Raw genomic sequence first — 24,511 nt, 5'->3', positions numbered from 1 at the left:
AAACGTGCATCTGAAATAACAACCGTTGACTCGGTGGGTGTTGCTGACTGTATGACTGCATTTTTTAAGAGTGACATGTTGAAAAATCATTTAAAATAGCTACCTAAGACAAGCTGAGGTTGTCTTATTTAGCAGGGGCAACTCGTAATTCCTGGTTATATCAGTCTTTATTTTCAATAGGGAAAATTAACCAGTACCTAAAAGGAACAAAACACTTTTTAATTACTTATGAAACAGTCCAAACATTAAGTTCAAATTATAAAAATAGTCTTTTAATATAAACTATTCAGTGCATAAAACAAATGTACAAATCTTCAATTTTACACATTGATTAAAACAAAATTAAGCATGTTAAACATCAATTAACATGGTCATGTGAGCTAATATAATTAGTTAAAGTGATCTGCATAAATAAGACTGTAAATAAATTATAAGTCTTTTTTTTCTGCCTCCAAACATCCTTGGAGGCCAGGTCGTTTATTCCACAGTGGGCGTCTACTTGGGCCATCTGCATCTGTGAAGACAAGAGGAGTCATTTAGTTCACGCCTCCTTCACCCTGCATGAACCTGTACTCAGCAGGAGTGGATGTTGATGTTCATCCTGCATGAGTAGCTGCTAGGAATAAAATTATTTCACTTTATACAGCATCTCTCTTGTGTTTTAGTCATCTTCATCTCAAAATTTCAGTATTTTCTTTTTAAAGACTGGCTTGTTATATGTGTAATGATACTTTCCAGTGCAGATTAGTATATCTGAAAAACCCATCGTTAGTCAGACAAGCCTTGGAGACATGTGCTATTTGCTGTAGCACATCATTTCTGCTCAAACTCTCACCCAACTTTGCCCATACTGGGCTAATCACTGTGGCAGTGATAAAGATGGCTGCTGCTGATGTGAATCTGCTCGCTTGCCAGAAAGTGGGGGGATATATTTTGCGGAACAGAAGCATTTTGGTTAGCGGTAAGTACATTTGCCCTCAAGGTTTTCTGTAAGCAATTCCCAATAAGATCTAATCAAAAGGGCTGTTTTAAACCAAACCATAATCTTTCCCCAAACCAATTATTTTTATTGCCTGAACCCAAGGAAACTGTGACTGAAATGTAAAATTATTATCCAATGAGGTTTTCTGGGAGGCTAAATTCTCCCACGAGTGCCTGTTGATAACTTCCCTTGAAAATAAAAATTGAACAGAGATGTCCCAGACTAATTTGCATACTGTGAAGGTCCCTCCCTGGTCTACCTGCATGACGCCTCGTCAAAGCGTTGATGCTTGTGGGCACAGATAGAGGAGTTCACTTGACAGCGATGGGTGGTTCTTGACTGGAGTGTTGGCTCAGTTCTAGGAAGACAGTCACAACGTTCCACGTCTATCTCACAATCTGGCATCCACGGACTGAGCGGAAGCTCTAGGAAAGACAAATTAATGAGGTAATTTTAGGGCACAACCAAAGTACGACACGATTAGCGGAATCACTACATTGTCACAAGGTTATACTTTGATAATCACCTTGTTGAAAAATGAATTTACAACTTTGACTAAAAAAACTGGAATTATGTGTAAAATGTAAATAAAATCTTAATAATAAATAACCCATATTTTATTCACAAAAGAGCACAGAAAACATATCAAATATTTAAACTGGGAAAATGAGTCATTTTAAGAAAATATTAGCTAATCCATCCGGATTGTTATCAGTGCTCATTTCAAAAGCCTCCATCTCTGCTGGTGTATCTGTGCATTGGTACCTCAGGAATTGGCAGTTTGCACATCTGGAAAGCTGAAATGTACTTTTAAGAGCCACATATGCTCCCATTGACATCATTCCAGCAGCTGAACTCGTCACTTTCCTGACCTTTACAGACTGTTGTTAAAAGAAGAGTGGATGCTAAACAGTCGCAGACATGGTTGTGTTCCCGTTTTTTTGTGATGTGCTACTGCATCAATTTCAAAATAATTTACTTTCTTTCTTTCAAAGTTGTTCTCAGTTTAAACATTTGATGGGTTGTCTGTGCTGTGAATAAAATATGGGTTTAGAAAATTTGCAAATCATCACATTCTGCTTTTATTTGCATTTTACACAGTGTCCCAAGTTTTTTAGATTCGGTGTTGAAGTACCATTCACACAAACAGAGAATTAGACCTTGTTAGGTGGGATCTCATGTCAGTCCCGTCTGTTGCTCACAGCCACACATTTGATCCTAACAATGGAACTATTTGAAACGACAGGAACATGTTTGCATACACGCACCTGGTGTACTGGAAGGGTAAGGTATGCATCTTTCAGATGAACAGTCCCAAATGAATCCACTGGCACACAGTCTCTTGGAGTCCTCTGCCTGTGACAGCTGGCCCAAAGCACAGCTGCCAACAAACAAAATCACTTGAAAAAGAGGAAAACAAAAGATCAAACAGACTCAGCTGAGAGACACGAGTGGGGTTTGGGACTCACCCATTGCCCCTGTGAGGTTGAGCGTTACGTCTTATTATTGCAGGCTCCAAACACTTGCACTCTGTATGGTTTGCAACTTTTACTAGCACAGGTTCTGGTACAAACTTGAATGGGATTACACTGAGGACCTAATAATATAAAAATACACACACATAATCACAAATATGCAGGTTTCACTGACTGACTGATGACAAATCGTGGTGTAATTAAAGGATAACTGAAAAGGAAATCTCTTAGTCTTCTGAGATGTGATCACTTACAGTTTTATTGACATATTCAGTAGTTGTGTTTCTGCAGGTGACGCCCTCTTGATTGCAGCAGCCACTACATCTGTCAGCAGCAGCAAAACATGTAAAATGAAGTGCACGGACTGAGCACCTATCATTTTTCTTGTTTTAAGATTCTTCATGTATAAATGATCATAAAATATAACATGTATGGAGGACCAAAACAGCCAAAATGAAATGGATGTGCTAGTAAATGCATCAGAACATCAGCAATGTTCTTGGAGAAACAACTGTTGGTGCCCATCAGTCTGGGAAAGTTTATACAGCCATTTCCAAACAATTTGACGTCTGCCATTCTACAGCGAGAAAGATTATTCGCAAGTGGAAAACATTCAAGATTGTTGCCAATCCTTCCAGGAGTGGATGTCTCAGGAAACTGAGTCCAAGGTCAGTTATTGTAACGCAGGCATTTTGCAGAACTAGAGTCTCAGTAACTCCTTTCTATACAGTGTTGGGGAGTAATGGAATACATGTACCGGCATTACGTATTTAAAATACAAAACATGTACAATAAAAATACAAAATAAAAACTGTATTCCTTTACAGTTACCATTTAAAAAAGTGGTATTCAGAATACAGTTAATTGTTGAAATAAATGGATTACATGGCGGTCTTTTCCTGTTTCATAAGGCTATGCTCTCTCTATTTTTGGTAATTCCACGCCGGTGGAAACCTCCAAAAAACACACATTAAGAGGCTCTAATGTCTGTGTCTCAATCTCGTGGCCCATGTCACCTCTACTTGCGGCCCGCATAATGACGTGAAGAAATATTTTTAAAAATTATTATTCAAAAAATGATTTAATATGAAAGCAATAGGCAGAGTGTTACAGGCATAGCCCTAAAGAATGTAGCCTCATGGGCAGTGTAGTCTGTGCTGCAGGGAGAATGGACTGCCATACCTGTTATGTGTCTGTGAGCGCCAGGGAGGGAGAAAAAGGACAGTCGAAATGTAGGAGTTGTCACCCCACCAGAAACGGGAGATGGAAGCATGTAAATATCATAATAACCACTGCAGCCAAAAGGAGAGCCTGACGAGCCGAGTTATAAGTAAGCTATTAAGACTCGACTGTACACTGTGTTCGTGTTTTCCTCCAAAACAATAAGTTCCGTTGGAGCAGCCTTTCAACGCCTCTCTCTGTCTCTCGCAAGCAAAGTTGACCCAGACAATAAAGTAAAGCTAGTTTTTGGCTACAAGCCCGACATGAACCCGACGTATTAGCCAGAGGTCCCTTTACTATGGTTCGGAGCCGCGGACCTGTTTTATATACGCGCGGAATAGTTTACAATACGAGATCGCTGCAACAAGTGCAGCCTTACCTAATGTCCACCCTACTGTTACTCATTTTATATTAAGATTTAATAATCTAGTTGGTATTGGTATGGCGAGTAACTTTCAGTAAAAGTAACAAATCACACAGCAATAGTACATTCATGTAGTTGTAAAAAGCATGATAATATATTAAGTAATCCAAAGTATTCAGAATACGTTACTCTCATTGAGTAACGTAACGGAATACGTTACAAAATACATTTTGAGGCATGTATTCTGTAATCTGTAGTGGAATACATTTTAAAAGTAACCTTCCCAACATCTAAAACTTGGATCAAAAAGGGTTATGCAACAGGACAATGATCACAAGCACAACTCTATAACAGAAAGGCTGAAAAGAGACTCAAAGTGTTGCAGTCAAAGTCCGGGCCTTAACCCGATTGAAATGCTGTGATGAGAACTACATAAGTCCTGTGAAAACCTTTCAGTTTTTTCAGTGTATACAGTGATGATCCCTTTTGTTATTGGTGTAATTTCTCGTTTCATGCTCCATCTTAAACAAACCTGTGGACAGACACACAAGGTGGTTTGAAGAACACTGAGTGGTCGGTGCCCAGCTCCTTAGCCACGTCAACACATGTTTCCCTGGGCATGCACTGTGTACGCTGCCACTCTTCGTCTATGGCTTAATAGGAAAAACGCAGTGTTTCAATGCACATAAAACACAAAGACTTGCACATTACATGTAATGCATAGTTATCCAACCTGTAAGAATCTCCAAGCTGTAGGATTCAGCAGCAAAGCGTGTGGAACGGTGTGACCCCACTGAGAGAGGAGAAGTGAGGGTCTCTGGCTGGGTCTCTGGCTGCTGTAGTCTAAGTCGACACTTCCACAGTTTCCAGTCAGGAAAGTCTGCGAGTCTTAGCAGCTCATCCAGGCTTGAGGATGACCGCACCTTCCTTTCCCACTGTTTGATTACTCGCTGCAATGACAGACAGTCTTTTTTTTTAAAGTCTCGTATTTCCATAAAAACAGTAATCTAAACAGTAATCTAAATTCTATTTGAGATCTTTGGTTGTTTTGGGATGGAAGTTTTAAATACTAAATACTGGGCTTTTATATAGCTTAAATAGGTACACTAGATCTATTAGGAGGAGCGCACAAGTATGATTAAAGCCACCTCAGTGATAAATGGAATTTCTTATTTAGCAAGTTTAATTAAGACAGCATGCTTTAAAAGATAAAATACAGGTAGCTCCTTAATTTTTTTAATTTTTTTTAATTTTTCTCGTTTTTGCCTCACTAGCGCCACAAATGTGATTGAAGTGCAGACTTGGAGCTTGCCTGGACCCCGTGAACATCATCATGTGCTGCTTTAGGTCTTTACTGCAGCCACCTTCAGTTGCTCCCTGTTTTGGGGTCTTTCTGCCTTCAGTTTTGACTTTCCTAACTGCCAACCAGGTGGTTGACTAGGCCACTGAAGAAAATCCAGTTTTCCCATTATTCTTAGTTAATCTTGGTTTCATCTGTCTAAAGAATTTTGTTTCTATCAGAACTGATCAGGCTCTTGTAGTTGTTTTCAGGCAAATTCTGTATTTAATGTTCTTGGATGTGACCAGTGGTTTGCATCACATTGTATTCACTCTGCAGTTACATTTATGAGTCTATTGATTGTGGACCTATTCAGGTAACTTCAAGGTTAACCTTGGGTTTTTTGTACTACAAAGGTAGCAAATCTAGATTAGAGATCAACAGGTATGGATTATTCAGTCACCACATACTGATTCAGTTTTTCAGAGAATACTGATACTACAGCTGACCTCTGTGTATGAATAGTAGGAGGGTCTACAGTAATTCATTAGTGTCAAATGTCTGTGTTTCCCTGGTGATCAGTAAGAAACATCTATTAGATGTAACATAACTTGATTCTTTCCCACTGTTTGCAAACAATTTTACAACAACTGTTGTTGTTCTACTAGAAGAAATCTATTATCTTAAACAGAGCACCTATTTGTAGCCTACTTGCTGAATTTAGACGAAATGCACATGTAGAAAAAGCCTATTTGAAATTTATTTTTATAATTTATTCTGTACTCCAACACTAAGCCTGCTGTGGAAAAAATCGATCTGTCTTTAATGAAATACTTTATTTCAATCCACTAGACAAAGTCAGTCAGTTGTTTTTTAGCCTCTTAAAATGGCGAACTATTTATAAAAATGTCTGTTAATTAGGAAAGTTTTGTAAAATTCCTTGAATTAAAGGTGACAGTCTGCAAGTCAGTCACATCTTGATTCTTTGATTTAAAATCCCCTGCGGTGGTATACGGGTGCAAAACTACAACAAAAATGAATCTTTGCCAATAAATTACAGGAGTAACTTAATTCTTTTCACTTCATGTTAGGCAAAGTTTCATACTTTCAACTTCCGACATCTTGACAGTCACATGGGGGTATAAGCAACTTTTAGTGAACAGTGAAGGATTTCCTGGGAAAATCCCATATGCTAATCATTAGCATGTTAGCCGTTTAACCGTTAACATTCTACAAAAACATTGCCTATCCTGTATGCACGTCCTCCGAGAGCTGCTAGTGTGGCTTCAGACTCATTGGATTAAAAAACAACCAAATGGAGCATAAAACTAAATTCAGTAACAGCTGCTAGAGAATTTTTGTTTGTTACATTTCTCTATTTCTGAAGACTGCTTAAAAGGAAGTTTCCTAACTGTGCTTCCTGTAAGCAGTTTCCTTGTTCACCATTTAAGTGCATGTTGGCCAAAATGCATATGCCAGATTTATATGAACACTTTTTTTTGTTTGGAACTCCATAAAGAGTAGAACAGCTGTGACTCAAAACCAAAACGCTGTACATCATGCCACCGCAGAAGTGATGATGTTGACAGAATAAATTGAAAATACAATGAATAAGACATGTGAGTAACCTTTTATGAAACACAGCCAAGTTTTTTTCTCACTCTTTCTCACACGAAATCCAAAATGTTACGTGCGAAAGGATCGCAACTTTCAGCGCTCTGTTGTTGTGTTGACATGCTAAAATACAGTAAAACACTAAAGAGCAGAGGATGTGAACTACCCAAGCAGGAGAAAGGAGAGAGTTGAGTTAAAATTTTGGAATTCCCAGTCGCATTTTTTGTGGCGTGTAAGTCGAAGCGTGATGCCAGATGGTAGATCTATAACAGGGGTGGAGGCACGGCAGGATGGATGGTCACAGGCTCCACAGTGCTCGGTTTATTTCCTCTGGACAGCTATATGGATCAAAACCCTCTGATGGGATTAGAGTGTTACAAAAGAGGAGGGTGGGGCAGGTTTGCTTCTACTTAAATGTGAAAGACAGCAACAAAAAAACGGGAAAGGACAGAGAAGAAAGATGGGAACCTGAAGGAGGTTGAATTTTTTGGTGTGGAAATGACTAATGATGAAGAAAATTTGGTAAAAAAAAAAAAAAAAAAAAAAAAAGAGTTAAATTGTTTTTAAAAAATCCCTCAAATGTAACTACCATGTTGATGTACATTACATCTTTCAGCCGCTGCAAATAAACATGTTCACATGTGAATTTAATGTGATTGCAGTAACTGTGGCAGTATAAGTTTGTAAGGCAAAAACAAGGATGAAAGAAGGAAAGAAGCAGCAAAAAAAATGAAATGGCTCACTTCAATCAGCTGAAGTTACAGATCAGCTTGCACTTTTTCTCACAGACGTTTTACATGTTTTCATAGTTTAGACAGAACAAAAACTTACAAACGTGAAGCGTCATGCCACACTCACCCTGTTTGCTCCCTCCCTGTGTGCGCTGTGACCCACATGTATCCAGCTGAGCTCCACCGCTAGAGTCACCAAGCAAGAAATTCTCCACAGAGTCCGTTTCATCTTCATCATCATCCTTTGACTCTCGCTGTTCTTTCTGAGGAAGCTATATGATCTTGGTTCCTTATGCTGCTGGCAGAGAGCACTTAGAGCTGGCTGCCTCTCTGACTCGGTTTCCCAGACCAGCTGAGTCCTTCAGACCACACACAAACACAAAGTCCTCTCAGACCAGGTATGTCCAAAACAAACTCTTGGTCTTACAGACGAAAACTAGTGTGTGTACGCGTCTGTGAGTGCGTGTGTGTGAGCCAGGCGTAACCTGTCACAGACACCCTCAAGCCAAATGGAGAAAGGGGGTGTTTAAAACAAGCACTTCTTCCTGTTGAAGCTTTAATGAGAAGCCGAGATGTCCAGTTAAATGCTGAGGCTATTACAAGTTAAACGTTGCAAATTACCTCAGACAAAAAGAAAATGAAGGTTATCCTGAAGACTTCTTATCAACACACTCAGTTTTAGATTCAAGGCCGATGATATAGTTAAAGGCCTGTGGCTGGATAAACTAAACAAAAGCCTCTGTGTTCAGACTTCTAGGTTCCTCATAAGTGCTATGTTACAGTATCTGTATTGCAAATTCACCACTATCTGTCTTCATTTCTTCCCGCTGTGGTTTTTCGATGCCTCTTGAGTTCCAGGAGGCTTGAATGCCTGTCTTTCTTTCACTGCTGCTGGTCCTGCAGCCTCAAAGTGCAGCTTTTTATGTTCCTCGTGTTCCCGTTTTCCCTTTTTTAATGTCCATCTGTCAAGTGATCAAGTCCCCTGCCTATTAAATCCCCCTACCGATGTCCTTTCTTCTGAAGCTGCCAAACCACACACAGCCAAAGAGCAATACCATGTGTTTTAAATGCGATCCAGACTGCTATAACATGTAAGGGGAAACAAGATGCTGGCACCACCCCTGTCTCACAGACACCACACCCACACACCCCTCCAAGCCCATTTGTCTTTGAATGTAATCCACTAGCAACATGTGTGCTGTGAGGACATATAAATAAAATCAATTATTTGTATGACTATGGAATGCTTTAAAACTTTTATGTGGTTTATTAGGTTTTAACTGGGCCCACACCAGTACATTTAAAGAATCTCACTTTACTTTTGTTAAATTATTCCCGTATACTAGCAGTACTAAGACGAGAGCACATGCTAAGCTTCCCCCAAATTATCATGTTATATTATGCTAAAACATTTAATTTGTGATGTTGAGAGAGAGGAGAAGGCAGAGCAAACTGGGAATTTAAACTGTGTTTTCAGTGTTTGTGGAAAATGAACCTCAGACACTGGCTGAGAAGAGACAGCAAGAAGGGGAGAGAAGTAGGAGCAGAAGGCTTGCAATTAGGTACATTTTATTTAGCACAGAAACTTTTATAGTGGTTAAATTTGGATAGAAATGCTGACAAATCAGTGTGTAAAATAACATGGATGATTCTTATAGTGGTCATTGATCAAACCTTAAAAACTTAAAAACAAAGAAAGCATGAGTACATCTGAGAAGTGCATTTACACATGTCATCTAGTCTTTTAAAGCTTTCCAAAGATGGATCAAATGAAAAGTCAGATACATCTCTAATGTCCCATGTCAGGTTTTTCTCCGATTTCTTAAGGACATGACTTTCTGATACTACTCATTTCCTGTAGATCATTTTTTCAGCTTTGTTCTTTTGTCCTCCATTTGCCCAGTTTCCTCTGTTTTTTTTAAGGATCCACTGCACACCATGCTGATACCTCTTTGGGAATCACCTTGCTGGTACAGAATTACTATTTATATCTGTCATACTATGCTTTCTTTGGCATTTTTCAGAGATTAAGCTAAAAAAAAATGTGAATAAATGATGTGTTTTTGTGACAGGCTGCAAGTAACAAAGTCCCTAATTGGTCAGTATTGGTCAGAATTGTTGGTTCAGACCTTGGAAGCAAAATATAAAGAAATGAGGTATGGCTCGAAACTTTTGCACAGTGCTGTAACTCTCACACAAATGAAAATGATTTCGCCCCGACTGAAACAGCTGTTTGTTCAAGCAGCAACCCTTTGAAACATTTTGTTGACAGTGACCTGTAGTGGCCATAATAACATAAGAAGTTCAGTGTTATAGAGTCACTCTCAGTCTAGTGAGGAGGTCAGGGTAGTTTATCCATTTCCTGTTTCAAACTGATAGCCAGTGTCTCTTCTTACCATGGCCACTGCATTACCGTAACCTTAACTTCATGTTAAATGCAGATCCTCTACTTTAATTCAAACCCTGATTACCTTTGTACCAAAACACAACAAAGTTCTTACAAGCATATTTCCTGCTCTGGTCATTTCATGTAACAAGTTTAATTTAATCACACATAAATCATAGCTTAAGAAATAAAAACAAGTTCTCAAAAACAAATGTTTTCTAACGGGCAAAGGAGTATCAGGATGTGGTGTTCAAACAGAATCCCTGATCTTGGATCTCCAGTTTGGAGCCCTCTCAAAGCCATTTCTGCCATTCTGGTAGTCTCTGAAAGCTTCTCTGATCTCGTCCTCTGTGGTCATGACAAATGGACCTGAACAGCAGACACAACATGAGTGTTACATCACAGCTGTTATAAACATCAACTATACCCTAAAAACACAAAGCATCTTTTTTTGTCTGTCAGTGACTTTGTGGAGGAAATGACACCAGTGACTTACCGTGTTGTACCACAGGCTCGTTGATTGGTTGTCCAGCAATCAGCACAAAATGGGAAACCTCGGAGCCCTAAGGAAAAAAACACAAGAGGAAGTGAAGTAATATTTGTTGGAATTACAGACGGGCTAAAGTTTTTCATGAAAAATTCAAAGTCAGTAGCTCCCAGCTTAGAGACAGGGACCGAAGACGTGTTCACCATTTGGTAAATGGACTGGTGCTTAAATAGCACTTTTACTACAAGTCTCATTTACACAGCACTTTTACATAAATCTTTAAGAGCTTTCTACCAATCACCCTGCATGAAGGAAGATCTAGGTTTCAGCATCTTGCATCTTGACAGTTCACACTAAAAACACCTCACAAAGACAGGAAAATCACCACTAGATGACATGAGATGGGAAATTCCCATAGCATATTACTGGTGAAAGATATTTTTCCAACCTTGTTTTCAAATTTGACACAGTCTCCATCCCCAAACACCACAGTGTGATGAGGTTCCACCTGCTGCTGCTCCTCATCTGGGCCTTGAAAAGAAAGGGAAGTCCAATATTCAAGGCGTGATATTTGTGAGCGAGTAAAAGCAAAGCACAAGTTCAGCTGTTACGGCCTCATATTTGTATCTTTTATCGTGCTGCAGAACAATTCAACGTGATGATCTCACTTTTTATACTGATATGAGTTTATATATTATTTTGCTTTGAGTAAAATGAGTCATTCTTCTTTTAAGATGCCCTAAATTATCTCAAAATATTCTAAGGTTGATATATTAATAATTATAATAATAACATTTGTTAAATTCTTAATTTGTATTGATTTTCTAAATGTGACAGTTTCCCACCATTTTGCCACATTAATCCCATTTTTTCTTATGACGAATGAAACTGAGTGCACATTTCATTCATAGAGTTGTACTTTGTCATAAATCATGTAAAGAGCAACACAAAATACAATTATCAAATATAAGTGATTAAGTTTGTGAGTCGAAATAAGCATCATTAGCATCAAAACCACTGGGAGTAAATTTGCCACCTCCACGTTTCACCCATTTACACTTTCAAACTACTTGAGCAGTTTGTTCGCAACACCAACACTAAATGCTGAGAAACACAGCCAATCCCACTTGTGTTGGATTCATTCATCAAAGCCAGCTGGTGCTGATTTGGGAGGACTGCCTGTAGAGTTAGAGACTTTAAAATCAAATTTCTTTAATCTTGGCAGTCATTTTCATCCTCTCGTGTCATCAAACATCTGCTCGAAATTACACCCAGTCTGAGAGACCCTGCAGTGTAACAATGGAGCAACTGAATCATAATGAAGGATATTAAAAGGGAAATTCTAAAACAAAACAACAGGTTTCAACAAACTAACAAAGCCTCTGAAAATGAGTTCATTCTCTGAGAGACTTTGTTCGCATGTGAGGGGAATTCCCTGATTACACCATGCTGTTCAATAAGCATGAAACGATATAGTTCACAGACCAAACAGGAACACTGACGCAGCATGCTGCAGTTATAACATGAACATAAGCTCACTGATAAGAAGTCAAACAGTGAGATGGTGGTATTTTACACACAGGTGCACTATAATATTTCCAGAGATGCTGGATCATCTGCAGTGATCTAGTCTAAAGAGATCATAGCTGAGTGACAGTCGATATCCATCAAGCTGAAAGGAAGATGCAGCTGGACTGAGATCACACACATTTTTGTAACTTTGATAAGGCCCCAGGACGAGCAAGGAGGGAAACCAGGGAGAGAACAAATCCAAACAGAGCACTACCCGACGCATTAGCGACCCCCAAAAGGCTGTCTGCCTGCCAGCAAGCATACACAAAAATAACCAGATCAAGTTTCAGAAGAATTCAGGTGGAGCATGGGTGAATGTACAACCAATCTCGTTACATAAATCTGAGCTGTTAAACAATAACAAACAATAAAATAGGTATTAGGAAAGTAATGATTAGTCAAATAAAGAAGAAACTTACCAACATGAGTGGATCCTGATAGTGTGTAGATGAACGTGGTCCAACCTGTCAAGCGCAGAAACATCATATCTTAAGTACAGGTGTAATAATAGAATAGGTTAATCATTTTAAAAGACAATTCACCTCTACCTGAATTTATTCTGTTTTTGGACATTTGTAGGCATCAGAAAAAAGGTTGTCAACACTGACTCTCAGTTTTAACATTTGACAGGTCATTTACAGTGTTGGGCAAGTTACTTTGAAAAAGTAATTAATTATAGTTACTAGTTACTTCTTCAAAAAAGTAACTGAGTTAGTAACTGAGTTACAAGATTCTAAAAGTAATTAATTACTTGAAAAGTAACTATTGCGTTACTTTAAAAAAAAAAAAGTTTAACCCTCGGGGGTCCAGGGTATAATTGGCCATTTTTACCTACTGTTGATTTTCCCTCTACATTTCATCTTTAAAAACGATTTACTTTGCCTTGTTTGGTATCATTCTTTTCAGCACAATCTCACGTGTCTGAATTTACAGTTATGTTTTCATTTTGACATACTGTATTAACACAATTGATCTAAATTCAGACAAAAAACATAAAATCCAAGTAGAAAAAGTTATATTTTTACTGTAAAAACCACAAACATTAATGAATCATATTTCATAACTTTAAATGCAAATATAAATTGTCAATTTTAAAATCATAAGTTTTGCAAACAACAAAGTTATTTGCAGCCATTTACCTTTTACCCCCCTTTTTTAAATAACCATTTCAAACTATTTAAAGAAAAATCAGGTGTTCTGCATTCAATAAGATGCCACACAAATTATTTGTGCCACTCCAAAATCTTCTGTCCACTATAAAGGAGAACATCACAACCTGATACCTGCAGGTCTGACAGCAGCAGGTGTATCGCTCCTGTTTTCTACCTGGAGACAGCAGTCGCCTCATTCTGACACACAACACAAAACTATCGACAACACTACACACCAACTACACAAGACAACACATTAGACATTCCACACACGCTAAACGTCACAAATCTCTCACATCTCAAAACTCTCTCTCTCTCTCTCTCTCTCTCTCTCTCCCTCTCTCTCTCGCCGTCACGCCTAAAGCTTCCCCCTCTTCCTAAACAACCAAATGTCATATTGCCATATAATTTTTTGATTGGTCGACATGGTGAATTTTTCCGCCAACACGAAAGGGCTGTTTTTTGTTTTGGTTTTTTAAAATTTTTTTGGTCATAAGCTGAGAGTGTTTGCTAGCGCTGTCCTTAGACAGGAAACGTGACAAAACTATTCAGGAAAAAACGCGTATATATTGCTTATCATGACTCTGGTTTTACGTGGCCTATCAACACAATTTAAAAACTGGCACCTTGTTGCTTTGTCTTTAAGTGGTCATGTGATTGGCTTACCACGACTACTTTATTCTTCCTCAGTCAAACAGCAGCACTCATGCAATTCTTTTGCCCCCTAGCCAAAGGTGTTGTGCCAAAAAGTGATCGTCTGCAAGAAAGTGATTGCCGCCCGCGGGAGCGCGCGCAGCTGCTTAAAGCTGTAGCGCCCAGATTAGTTACACATTGGCAGCTACTTCCGTGCAACTGATATAAGGTGCAGTAAGCTGAAGACAGCTTCAACCGTCTGTTTGTTGAAAAATAGAAACGCGACCGCACCGCATTTTCTTGGTAGTAACGGTAACGGCGTTGTAACGATAGGAATAGTAAGTAGTTAGATTACTCGTTACTGAAAAAAGAAACGCCGTTATTCCCATCACTGGTCATTTATGTTTTAATGAAATAAAGCCTTAGAATTATTTGCAGATGCATTTTGCTATTTACATTTTGTACTGTGACCTAGGATTTTTATTTATTTATTTATTGGAAAAAGGAACATATGAAAATTTGAAGATTCCAGAATACCAAGTCTCAAAGTAACTAACTAAGAGAATAATTTATATTTCGCAGTCACAGTCACCAGTAACATTTATCCTTTCTTATGCAATCCAACATGAATAGAAACAAGAGGCTTTAATAATCATGGATTCAACCAAATTTTTATTCTAAAAACTCTAATTTTAAAAGCCAAACATTTGTTTTGAGTTTGTTTTTCTGTTGCTTTAAAAAAAGTAAGTTGAAACACTTTTTATATCCAGAAGCATTAGTCATTGTTCTGTCTCTTTTACAAATATGCCAATATTCAACACAGCCTGTGGAGAACAGAGTCCTCTCCTGGCAACAACACTTGAGAACCAATAGTTCAATACCAGACGGCGTCAGTCCCAAAGTGACCACAAGATGTTTATGTAAGCATCATCAAAGACATGATTAAGAATTTTATTATTATCAACTCATGTTAGAGAAACTAGTTTCTAAATTTTTCCTACCTTGAGGGACAGGCTGCACATGCGTGGCCCCTGCCTGCAATTTGAAGTCCAGGTATAACGTCGGAGTTCTCGTGTAGATCTTGGACTAAACAAAAACAAAAGGAAACAGAAAAAGAAAACAAGAGAGAGTAAGACAGCAACAAGGAGAGTTACACAGTTATTCTTCTGTTTGAAGATATAAAATATCTGAGTATATTTGAGTAATTGTTAAACAGTTATTAAGACTACTAGTCTTAATTTACCATAGCTTACTCCACATTGCACTCCACCAGACACCTATGTAACACGTACCGATGCAATACTCGCAAATATAATTTCTTACAGCACATGACTGAAAACACAGTTTTGGATTTCACAGTTTTTATGAGTTTTGTATTGCAGTTTATCAGCTGCATAGCTAACTGCTGCATATTCTCTTTCTCCATTGTTGTTATCTGTAACAGGCAGTTGTTTTCAACAGAAAAGACCGCTACATCTCCTGCTCAACATCAAACAGCAAGCAGACGTTTTTAACAAATAGCTGGTGAAGCATGTGACGATATAAGATTCACGCATTTCCCTCAGACGTTAGTAGAGACCAAGAATATTGCCAAAAGCAAGCAAATACTGGTCAGTTAACCAGAAAAACAATTCCACTGTAATAATTATGTTAGTCTATAGTTCAGACACATGATTAGTGCTTCCACATAAATACATTAAAATAAATGTGTTTCAAATGTGAATGTCATCACATTCATGTAGTACTTTGTGGAAAAAATGTATTCATAGGCTACATTTTTTCCACTTTGGTCTCTTTATTTTTGTTACCAGATGTGTATTGTGACATGTTTGCTGTCCCAAGAGCGCTTTACTGTAAACAGCACTTAAAAGTGTCTTGTGAAAACATTTACAAAGTGTGGGAATAAAACTGGGCACAATTAAATTTAAACTAACTTGCCGGTTTAAAAAATGGATACGACTGGCAGAAGACCAAAGTGATGAGCTTATCCAAAAAATGTAATGTTGGGGTCAGGCGTCGGTGTCATTTGAGGCTTTTAATGATTTCTTTGAACTGTTCTTTTTACAGGGTGGTATAATTGTACAGCGCACATCAGAGGATTTAATGTTACCGGCAGTAACCTTGTTCATTACACACACACACGTATTTGTATCTTTACAAAGGCCATTGAACTTGATATTCTTCTGAAAGTATATCACAAGCAGCAAACTGGATCATTCCTCACTATACAATTCCTCAATGTACAAGTGTGTAATATATTCTATTATTTAATTTAGTTTATTTAGTTACTGTTCTTACTGTCGTGAAGCAACTGTGACAACATAATGTCTTCTGGTATTAATAAAACATTCTGATTGTCATTATAATAAAGTCCACATACATAGATGAACACAAACACATACTTAAAAACCACTAGTTGCATCAGTTTCCTTCACTTTCAGTCTTACATTTAGCCTAAAATTTGTCAATAGTGCCCACTTCCTTAAACAACCTCCACATCAAATGTTCACAAAAGTATTAAAACAACCACAAAGGCAAACCACAACTAACTAAAAACTCAACCCTCACAACGCCGAACAATCTGCTTCTTATTTGTAGTTTCCACCTTTCAGACACTGCTTACACTCACTCTGGTCAAACAGTGCAGTTAACAGGCTCCTTCCCCTATTGTAGATGAACATCCACACCCACACACTGTTTGTAGGTTTTTCCTTTTTGCCTCAAGCATCCAGCAAATGAGCAATCATCATGAGATCAGCAGCTAACAGGAAACTAAACATCATGCCCTGTTTTAGAGTGCTATTCTTATGGACTTGATAGGAGAAAGGTTTTAGTGATATCAGATCCCTGTAGATGAATTATAAAAACAAACACACATGCACACACCTTTGCTCCTAAAGCTTCTCCAGATATCACAGTGACCGCAACTCCTCCCTGGCTGGGTTTGGGGATATCTGACCCTTTAAGCTCCTGGTACGCAGGCTCCACCATCTTTTCTTGCCTTGACAGGTTAACCCACAACTGTAAGCCCACTACCGGCTCCTCTGACATGGGCATCTCAGCATGGACCACCCCCCGTCCTGCAGTCATCCACTGGTGGACAAGGAGACATAATTCACATGTACAAAAGACACAGTCATAAATGATGTGCAAGCATGTGTATGATAGGACTAATGAAAAAAAAATACAGTTTATTATTGTCTGCTTGAATTTTGTGTTTGGATTAGAGGTGAGCTAGATACTATTTGCATTGCAGTGGTTTGGTGTAGGGCCTAACACTTGTGGATGGTGGCTATCAGCGACTGGTTCATCATTTTGGAAGAAACAGCTTTGAAAAGCTGCCAGTCGATGTTGAAATTTTGTACAGACATAAATCTCCCTGAGGGGATGTGTTGTAACCTTGGTGTTCCCCTCATTTTTGGTCTGGTGTCACCATTATGCCAATGTGTGTTTTTTAGATAGAAGAGATAGAAGGCAGGCAAGCAAACACTCTCATTGAGTGTGTATGTATACAAATAATGAAATATAACTTATATAACTAAGTGCAACTATATTTATTGGGTTCTTCTAGGCGGGTGTCCTGTAATACTGTTTGACAGCCACCTAAACAAAAAAAACACACACACACAGCACAGCCTAGAAGCAACGAGAACCACTGATAGTCTTTGACAGAAATTGCAAATTTAGATTGGGAGTATCTCCTCATCTCCTTTAGACCGGCTGGAAATTTCAGCTCCCAACCTTGTGTAACTATATCTGCCCACTTATCATTTATCTGAGAGTGTTCATCATGCAGGTTTTTATTTATCAGTTACTTGATGTAAACTGGAAAATTAAAGATGTATAAATGTAGCAGAAAATTAGTACAAACCCTTAGGAAATCCCAGAGAATGAAATTTGAAAATAATTTCAAAATATCTGTTATCATTAAATAGGCATGAAATATCTGTAACTTAGAACAAAGCTTCTGGTTTGGATTTAAAAAATGAGTCACCATCTCAACTTAACCTGAGAACATTCTCAAACATTTTCTTTGCTGATCGCTTCTTTCACCGCTTCCTCTAATGAAACCCTGCTTTCATCTACATCATCTAGCTTTTCCGTTAGGACAGGCAGGCGTTTGTTTGAGCATCTGCAGCTCCCACAAGAGTCAACTGAGGGTGCACGGGGTGGGTTAGAACAAATCCAGCTGAACTGACTGAACCTCTGCTGCACACTGAAGCTGAGTCAGTGGGCTGTGTTTGTGTGAATATTGCTTTACTACTTTAAAACAGAGGAAACATCCCAGAGGGCACAATATCCAATTAGTGTGAGTGCACAACATTTTAATGCATATGTAATGAGTTTTGTGGGGATTCATATGCTCTCATAAACTTAAGTCTTGTTCTACTGTTGAAGCCTCACTGAATCCAAATATGAGGCTGTAGTCAATAGCGGCTTAGCGCAAACACTGGATACACTGGGAAACAGCTGTGCTTGGTTCAAAATCCACATATCAGTGCCAACTGACAGCCTCTGGGACTGAAAAATTAAGCCACTGTGGAAGTGAAAAAAAAAGGGAACAGCTACCTGAATGACCACTTGAGGCTGTCTTGAAGAGTGAATGAATCCCAGAAACGACCATTAAATCTCCAGATTGATAAAGGGCTATATCCAAGTTTAGTTTTGGTCTCTAAAACTAATTTCCCTTTTTATGACAACTATAAAGTGTTGATTTTTTAGCACTCTTGTTTAAATTGTGATCAAAATATTGAACTTACCTAGTGGATGCTGAAGCCGTCAGCTAAAGTCTTAGTTGTCTCTTAAGACTTCGCATTGCTAATTCAAATGGCTGAAATGTACCATGTTTGGCATTGCTGGAACATTTTAGTTTAATCATCTGAACTTTTGTATTTTCTTTGACTGTTGCACTAATTAGCTGGTATGTCATATATGGAGGCACCTTGCTAGCCAAGCTTAGCTGGTAACTTATGAACTCAGAGTTACAAATTAAAGGGCATACAAATTAAAGGGTGACATCATGATGGCTCTTTCCATCTTTTATGTACAGTGTATGATTTGTTGAACAAGGTCTAAGGTTTTAGCTCAGAGGGAATACTCCTGCCAGTGCAGAACTCCTTATTTGAAACTTTGACCTTTTTCAATATGAGCATCCGCCATTTTAACTGTATACATAGGAAAAACATACAGTTTTTCCTATGTATACTGTATACATAGGAAAAATCATTAGAGGTCCCCTTGTAGAAAGCCATACTTGCAGATCTCCAGATTTCAGTCGTCCTGAATGGCCGCAAAAGTCTTCATGAGCTATGATCCCCTCTAAAAGATATGTTACCTGAAAGACACATAAACAGCATAATCAGCCATTATCAGTATTTAGTCACAGTTAAAATTAAAAAAAGGCATGATTAAACTTTTTCCCTTTAATGGCACCTTTACTCAACAGGTTTTGGCAAAATCCTTTAAAAACATAAATATTTTTTCATTAACTCTACCATTGATTTATTTGCTTCATTAACACAAAAAGGCATGGTTGCATTTATTTTTAAGCAGGAACTTTTAAAAATATGGATTTTTTTTTTCAGAGTGGTCAGAGTAGACAGGAAGAGAAGTACTGACAGTAAGGCCAGAAGGTCAAAGGTGAACATCTGTGTAAGAGAGGAACGCTTGGGCTCCCGCAGTGAACTGCATGCGATCTGTCTCCACAGCTGTGTGATTTCAAAAGTCATGTGAGTGTGTACAAACACACCTGCTGAAAGGCATGCTGGGAGTGAAGCCTAGTCCTGTCCACCCACACCAGGAGATTTAAGTCGCATCTGCCAAGTCAAACAAAGTTGGGGGAAGTCCGGCAATCTAAGGACAACGTCTGGGTTTTCAAGACTACGAAGACACAAGTCGAGCCTGCCACACTTCATTGATTCATAGCTGTGGTAGCAGCTTTGCTAATGTTTTGTGTAAATTGTGATGTCCATTCTAGAAAGAGCTGTGGCTACTTCATATTTAATTTGTGTGATTCATAAACTGATTAATAAGTAAAATGTAAAAGTTGAAGACAACATCACCTTTTTAAAAATAATTTGCTTTAAAAAAAAACCCTCACATTTAGAAGCTTCAAGTTTTAATTGGATCAAAAATTCAATAAAAAAAATATGCACAGATATTTGGCATTATTTTAAAGTCCTCATAATATGTATAAAATAACCTCTCCCACAAAAGTAAAGCTGCTCCACTAATAGCTGGGGCATTTGTTCATTTCAAAACAGGGGATTTTTTTTTTCCATTTGATTCTTTGCACGTTTCCTTGCAAACCATTCTGGGTAAAAGGTGAGTTTATGCAACGTTTACAGTCAGTGGCATGAAATATTAGTGTTTCTTCTACTTTGGACTTCATCTATGTTTTAAAAAGGTCAATCAACCTGAAATAACGTTTGTATAAATGAATGTGGTACATTTATCTCCTGGGCCTTGTCCTGATGTCACCATCTAGTGACGAAAGGAGGAATTTCACCTACTGGTGATGTACTAGTGTGACCACGTTTTGGTGAAAGGCTGACAACTGCAGTACTTTCACGTCGTACTTTCATACGCTGCTTTGCAACCTGTTGCAGTGTTGCAGATTTTGATTTTAAAAATGTAAATTTGAAATCTTTTCTATTTTTGTCTATTAAGTGTTGTAAAACACTGAAAGAATTCTCATAATTTTCTAAAGAAGAAAAGGAAAAATAGAAAAACTGATTGCTTTTTTACCCCCAACAGAAAGACCAAAAGCAGGAAGGAAGAGCAGCAAATTCCCAAACTTGAGAATCTGGAACTTGTAAATCTTTGGTCACAGCCTCACCGTCTCAAATCCTCTGTGAGGATGGTCTGGAAATCCCGCTGGCTTGCTCACTCTAAACTCATCCAGCATCAAAAAAGGATCCAGGTTCCTCAGCTGGAAATAAAATATGCAGCATATGTTTGAGGAGTGCTGTTGAGTGCATTTTCAGCAAGCAGCATGACAGCTGAAGAACGTACCTCCTTTCTCCCAATGCTCCTGCGGACCCGAGCGCCGAGCCCCTCTTCCTGTTCCACACTCAGAACTGTCTTTTGCACTCTCCTCACATTCATCGTTCTGGGGAAGATTTCAGTAGTCACTACAACGTATATAACATATACATAAACATACAAAACAATGATACAAAACAATACATAACATACCTCAGCATTCACTAAAAAGAGGATAATAATAATAAGAAAATCTTTATTTTTCCCGTGGCATGCCTTTTTTATTTGTTGGTTCACTACTTGTGATAACTTTTGTGAATAATTTTCATTTTATATCTATTACTCAGATTTTAACTCTCCATCTTTATCTATTAAAGCACTTCCTTACTCTTAAAAGTTTCAGTTCACCTCTCCTTTCTAAAAAAAATCTGTATTTATAGACTGTCGTGTCTCAAATGACTTAGAAGTCTCAAAGTAAATAAATGTTTTTAATAGATTATTAATTATTTCATCCTGAAGACAAAACCGCACCTCTACTGTAGGCGACTATTCTGAAATAAAATACTGTAAAATACCAAGATATGACAAAATAGCCCCTATTTCATTCCCCGATTTCTAAACACTCGATTGGGCGAACTGGAGGATCTCAGCTGATCTGGCGCCACTGCGAAAAGCTCACAGAGTCTGACGCAGTGATCAGCTGATCGGTCAGCTGATCATCAGTTCCTGCTGTCGGCTCACTCCCGTAACTTTCGCTGTATTCATTTGATACTTCTTCAGACCTTGTTAGGCCTACACCGTCTCTGTTCGCTCCCGGCTCTGTTGTGTGATCACTTCCTGAAACGACGTCTGTTCATGATTTAGCGTTGAAGCCGATTTGCAGTCTGGTCTGGTGATCACGTGACCAGCAGTCCCTTCTTTTCTGTTTAGTGAACAACTCTAACCACACATAGTGCGTCATATTCTAGGAAATAAAGGCGCACCGCACTGCATTACCTGCCATGAAAAGCCCTTTCGGTAATGTTTAAATGCGACTCGAGAATGACGTTTACAGAAAAAAAGCATACCACGGTAAAGAAAAAGCCCGTTCTCACTCTGTGTAGAAACACTAGCCGTTTATTCCTCGGCTTTTTAGAGGCTGTATCCAGCTCATACACTTACCTGCCGGACAGGAGCGAGTTTTTTTCTGGAACTTCACCTGCTCAGATAGCCTACTATAACAAGCCAGGGGCGGAAGCGTGTGTATGTTTGTGTTTGGGGCGGAGGGATGACTAATCATTTTTCAGCCTTATGATTAAATGCCGCAACGGTTGTGTCCCTAGGCCCAGGTATTTGCCCACTGCGGGCACACGGGGCGCGGTTTTGAACCTCTTCAAACCGTTTCTACCGCCCCCTGCTATCTGGTTGCAGTATAGGTCATAAACTTATAAGCCACAGTCATTGCTTCAAACCTGCTCTCCTGCAGTCCTCCAGAATCCCAACAGCAGGTGCTTGACCAGTTTCGTGAAATACACTGAAGTATCGACTCCTCCCATAGCAGATATTTATGTTCAAGAATCGATTTTCATATTAACATATCAATATTTTAGTAATTTGGGCAAATTTGGATTTTATCAGTAACAGGAACAAAATGGAAAGTAATTAGAATTGGTAGGAACTACTTCTTCTTCCCCCTGTCGTCATGATATGCAAAATACGGCTGTGTAAATGGATCACGGCTCACGCGTGTTCGCTCATTTAGTTAGTCGTAAGTGGAGCCGTGTAAACAGCCAAGATGCAGTCTGCGACATATGCGGCAAGAACACAAAACTTTTCAAACACAAAAAAGTAAATTATAACACAGAATATGATGATGAATTTAAGATGGACAGGCGCTGCTAGCGCGAGACAGACAGGAACGACACAGTGTTTTATCTTAGCCTGTGTGTAGTCTGTCTGTGTTTCCTGAGGGAGCGAGAACTATGATCAATAAGAGCTTAAGAAATAAAAACCGTGAATAAACCAAAGACACGCACACAAGGTCATCACACCCAGTACAGTGACTAAAGAGCTATTCTATTCTAGTTACTGGGGACATTTCATTCTTGCATGTACCAACTTCCTGTTTCTCCTATACAGTAAAATAAAAACGTACAATTTCAGCACTTGTGCCATCACAGGTTCACACAGAGCCCTCTGACTCTTTATCCTGTCATCACCAAATGACCAAGGAATAAGCTCAACACAAACAACATGAACATCCAGCTCAACAATGTTTAAAGTGCTAACAGGTGATTCTTTGAGACTACAGATTTCCCCCCACAGTTTATTGTTGTGCTACTAGAAGTGATGTAGATATATTTAAAAGTTTTAAAATAGACATCGGAGAGAAGGATACAGTTCCTTTTGAACATCACACCCACCTTCAGAAATATCTGACCCTCCTTACTGGCCCACAGTTTTTACTGATCAGTGTCTCAGGCCACAGGGTCGAATCATTTATCAGCTTGCATTCCTTTAACTTTGAAGAACTCATTTGTTCTTATTTTTCTGCTGTGAATCAACCACTCCCCTTTATTTTACAGTGGGCTTTTTCACCTCTCCCTAAAAGCCAAAATTTACTCTTAGTTTAGTTCAGGTTGAATAAGTGAACCTGCTTACAGAGCGGTTATGGTTTTGATGACCTATAAGTAAACTTCACTGAACTGAAAGGAAAATGTGGATTGATGTTGGTTGATATGTTTTGCAAATGGTTAGAGGTTTTTCATTCTAGTAAGGAGATACAGGTGCAGTAGCCAGAGTATTGCTGGAAGAAATCATCTCAAAGGTTGGAATCTCTTTTCTCATGTATTAATCACATACTTAATCATACCACATTAGTTATAGTAATATGTAATATTATATATAATTATATATAATTATTATATATAATTATATATAATATAATATGTAATAATATAGTAATATTTGACCAACAGGACTCAGAAAGTTCGGGTGAACAACTCTCTTTCTTCTCTCCGTTCCACCTCCACTGGCTCCCCCCAGGGCTGTGTGCTCTCCCCCCTGCTCTTCATCCTCTATACCGATGACTGCAGATCCACACAGCCCAACTGTCACCTGGTGAAATATGCTGACGACACAGTTCTCCTGTCACTGCTGTCAGGCCCCTCACAACACCACGGGCCCACTCTTCAGGAGTTTGTAGAGTGGTGTGACAGCTCCAAACTTGAATTGAATGTGAGCAAAACCAAAGAGATGGTGGTGACCTTCTCCAGTAGGCAGATGGATCTGGCTGCTTCAGTCGCCACCACCATCCACGGGAAGCCAGTGGAGGTAGTTGAGGAATACAAATACCTGGGAACCATCTTTGACAACCTCCTGAAATTCTCTGCCAACACAGAGGAGATTCTCAGGAGGTGTCACCAACGGCTATACCTCCTTAGGAAACTCAACTCCTTTGGAGTCAGCACACCCATCATGATGACTTTCTACTATGCCTTCCTGGAAAGCATCATGACCTTCTCCATCACCAGCTGGTTCCACTCCCTCAGCCTTCAGAACAGGAACAGACTGCAGCACACTGCATCAGTGTGCTCTAAAATCATTGGCCTGCCTGTCAGAACTCTGGCACAGGTTTTCAGCCAACAGGCCCT

At 38.8% G+C, this 24,511-nt stretch overlaps 2 protein-coding genes across 6 annotated transcripts; both read right to left on the bottom strand.

The window, feature by feature from the left end:
* Positions 1–214: 214 nt before the first annotated feature.
* vegfd (vascular endothelial growth factor D) lies at positions 215–8,738 on the bottom strand. Of its 2 annotated transcripts, XM_039608850.1 has the most exons (9): positions 8,469–8,738; positions 7,794–8,025; positions 4,776–4,992; positions 4,575–4,695; positions 2,712–2,781; positions 2,452–2,579; positions 2,251–2,363; positions 1,242–1,407; positions 215–514 (listed from the first exon to the last, which is right to left on the bottom strand). In XM_039608850.1, the coding sequence occupies exons 2-9, from the start codon at positions 7,905–7,907 to the stop codon at positions 496–498; spliced, it is 948 nt and encodes a 315-aa protein (XP_039464784.1). In that variant the 5' UTR covers positions 7,908–8,025; positions 8,469–8,738; the 3' UTR covers positions 215–495. The 2 variants fall into 2 exon arrangements, with proteins under 2 accessions (XP_039464784.1, XP_031584811.1); XM_031728951.2 differs by having other exon boundaries at positions 7,794–8,738.
* A 471-nt stretch (positions 8,739–9,209) lies between these two features.
* On the bottom strand, positions 9,210–22,237 carry pir (pirin). Of its 4 annotated transcripts, none has more exons than XM_031728875.2 (10): positions 22,041–22,237; positions 20,910–21,028; positions 20,734–20,826; positions 19,150–19,230; positions 16,782–16,988; positions 14,897–14,981; positions 12,531–12,575; positions 10,988–11,070; positions 10,549–10,615; positions 9,210–10,421 (listed from the first exon to the last, which is right to left on the bottom strand). In XM_031728875.2, exons 1-10 carry the CDS (start codon positions 22,156–22,158, stop codon positions 10,303–10,305), a joined length of 1,017 nt encoding a protein of 338 aa, XP_031584735.1. In that variant the 5' UTR covers positions 22,159–22,237; the 3' UTR covers positions 9,210–10,302. The 4 variants fall into 4 exon arrangements, with proteins under 4 accessions (XP_031584735.1, XP_031584736.1, XP_039464783.1 ...); XM_031728876.2 differs by having other exon boundaries at positions 20,910–21,006; positions 22,041–22,177; XM_039608849.1 differs by lacking the exon at positions 22,041–22,237 and adding an exon at positions 21,559–21,697 and having other exon boundaries at positions 20,910–21,006.
* Between the last annotated feature and the right edge of the window lie 2,274 nt (positions 22,238–24,511).

Source organism: Oreochromis aureus, linkage group 1 (assembly GCF_013358895.1).
Source record: "Oreochromis aureus strain Israel breed Guangdong linkage group 1, ZZ_aureus, whole genome shotgun sequence".
In the NCBI taxonomy this organism is placed as follows: Eukaryota; Metazoa; Chordata; class Actinopteri; order Cichliformes; family Cichlidae; genus Oreochromis; species Oreochromis aureus.
The sequence above is the reverse complement of the archived record's forward strand: the minus strand, read 5'-3'. Positions and strand labels throughout refer to the sequence as shown.

What these genes read in the sequence shown, in the direction of transcription:
- vegfd (XM_031728951.2), bottom strand. Translation starts at nt 7,907, where the DNA reads ATGATGATGAAGATGAAACGGACTCTGTGGAGAATTTCTTGCTTGGTG. An exon ending in ACAGGGAGGGAGCAAACAGG is followed by an intron (nt 4,993 to 7,793) that starts GTGAGTGTGGCA and finishes CTGTCATTGCAG; the next exon opens with CGAGTAATCAAACAGTGGGA. An exon ending in CTGAATATGTCAATAAAACT is followed by an intron (nt 2,580 to 2,711) that starts GTAAGTGATCAC and finishes TTATATTATTAG; the next exon opens with GTCCTCAGTGTAATCCCATT.
- pir (XM_031728875.2), bottom strand. Translation starts at nt 22,158, where the DNA reads ATGATTAGTCATCCCTCCGCCCCAAACACAAACATACACACGCTTCCG. An exon ending in TGAAATCTGGAGATCTGCAA is followed by an intron (nt 16,989 to 19,149) that starts GTATGGCTTTCT and finishes CTTGTCCACCAG; the next exon opens with TGGATGACTGCAGGACGGGG. An exon ending in GTGTCAAATTTGAAAACAAG is followed by an intron (nt 10,616 to 10,987) that starts GTTGGAAAAATA and finishes TTTTTTCCTTAG; the next exon opens with GGCTCCGAGGTTTCCCATTT.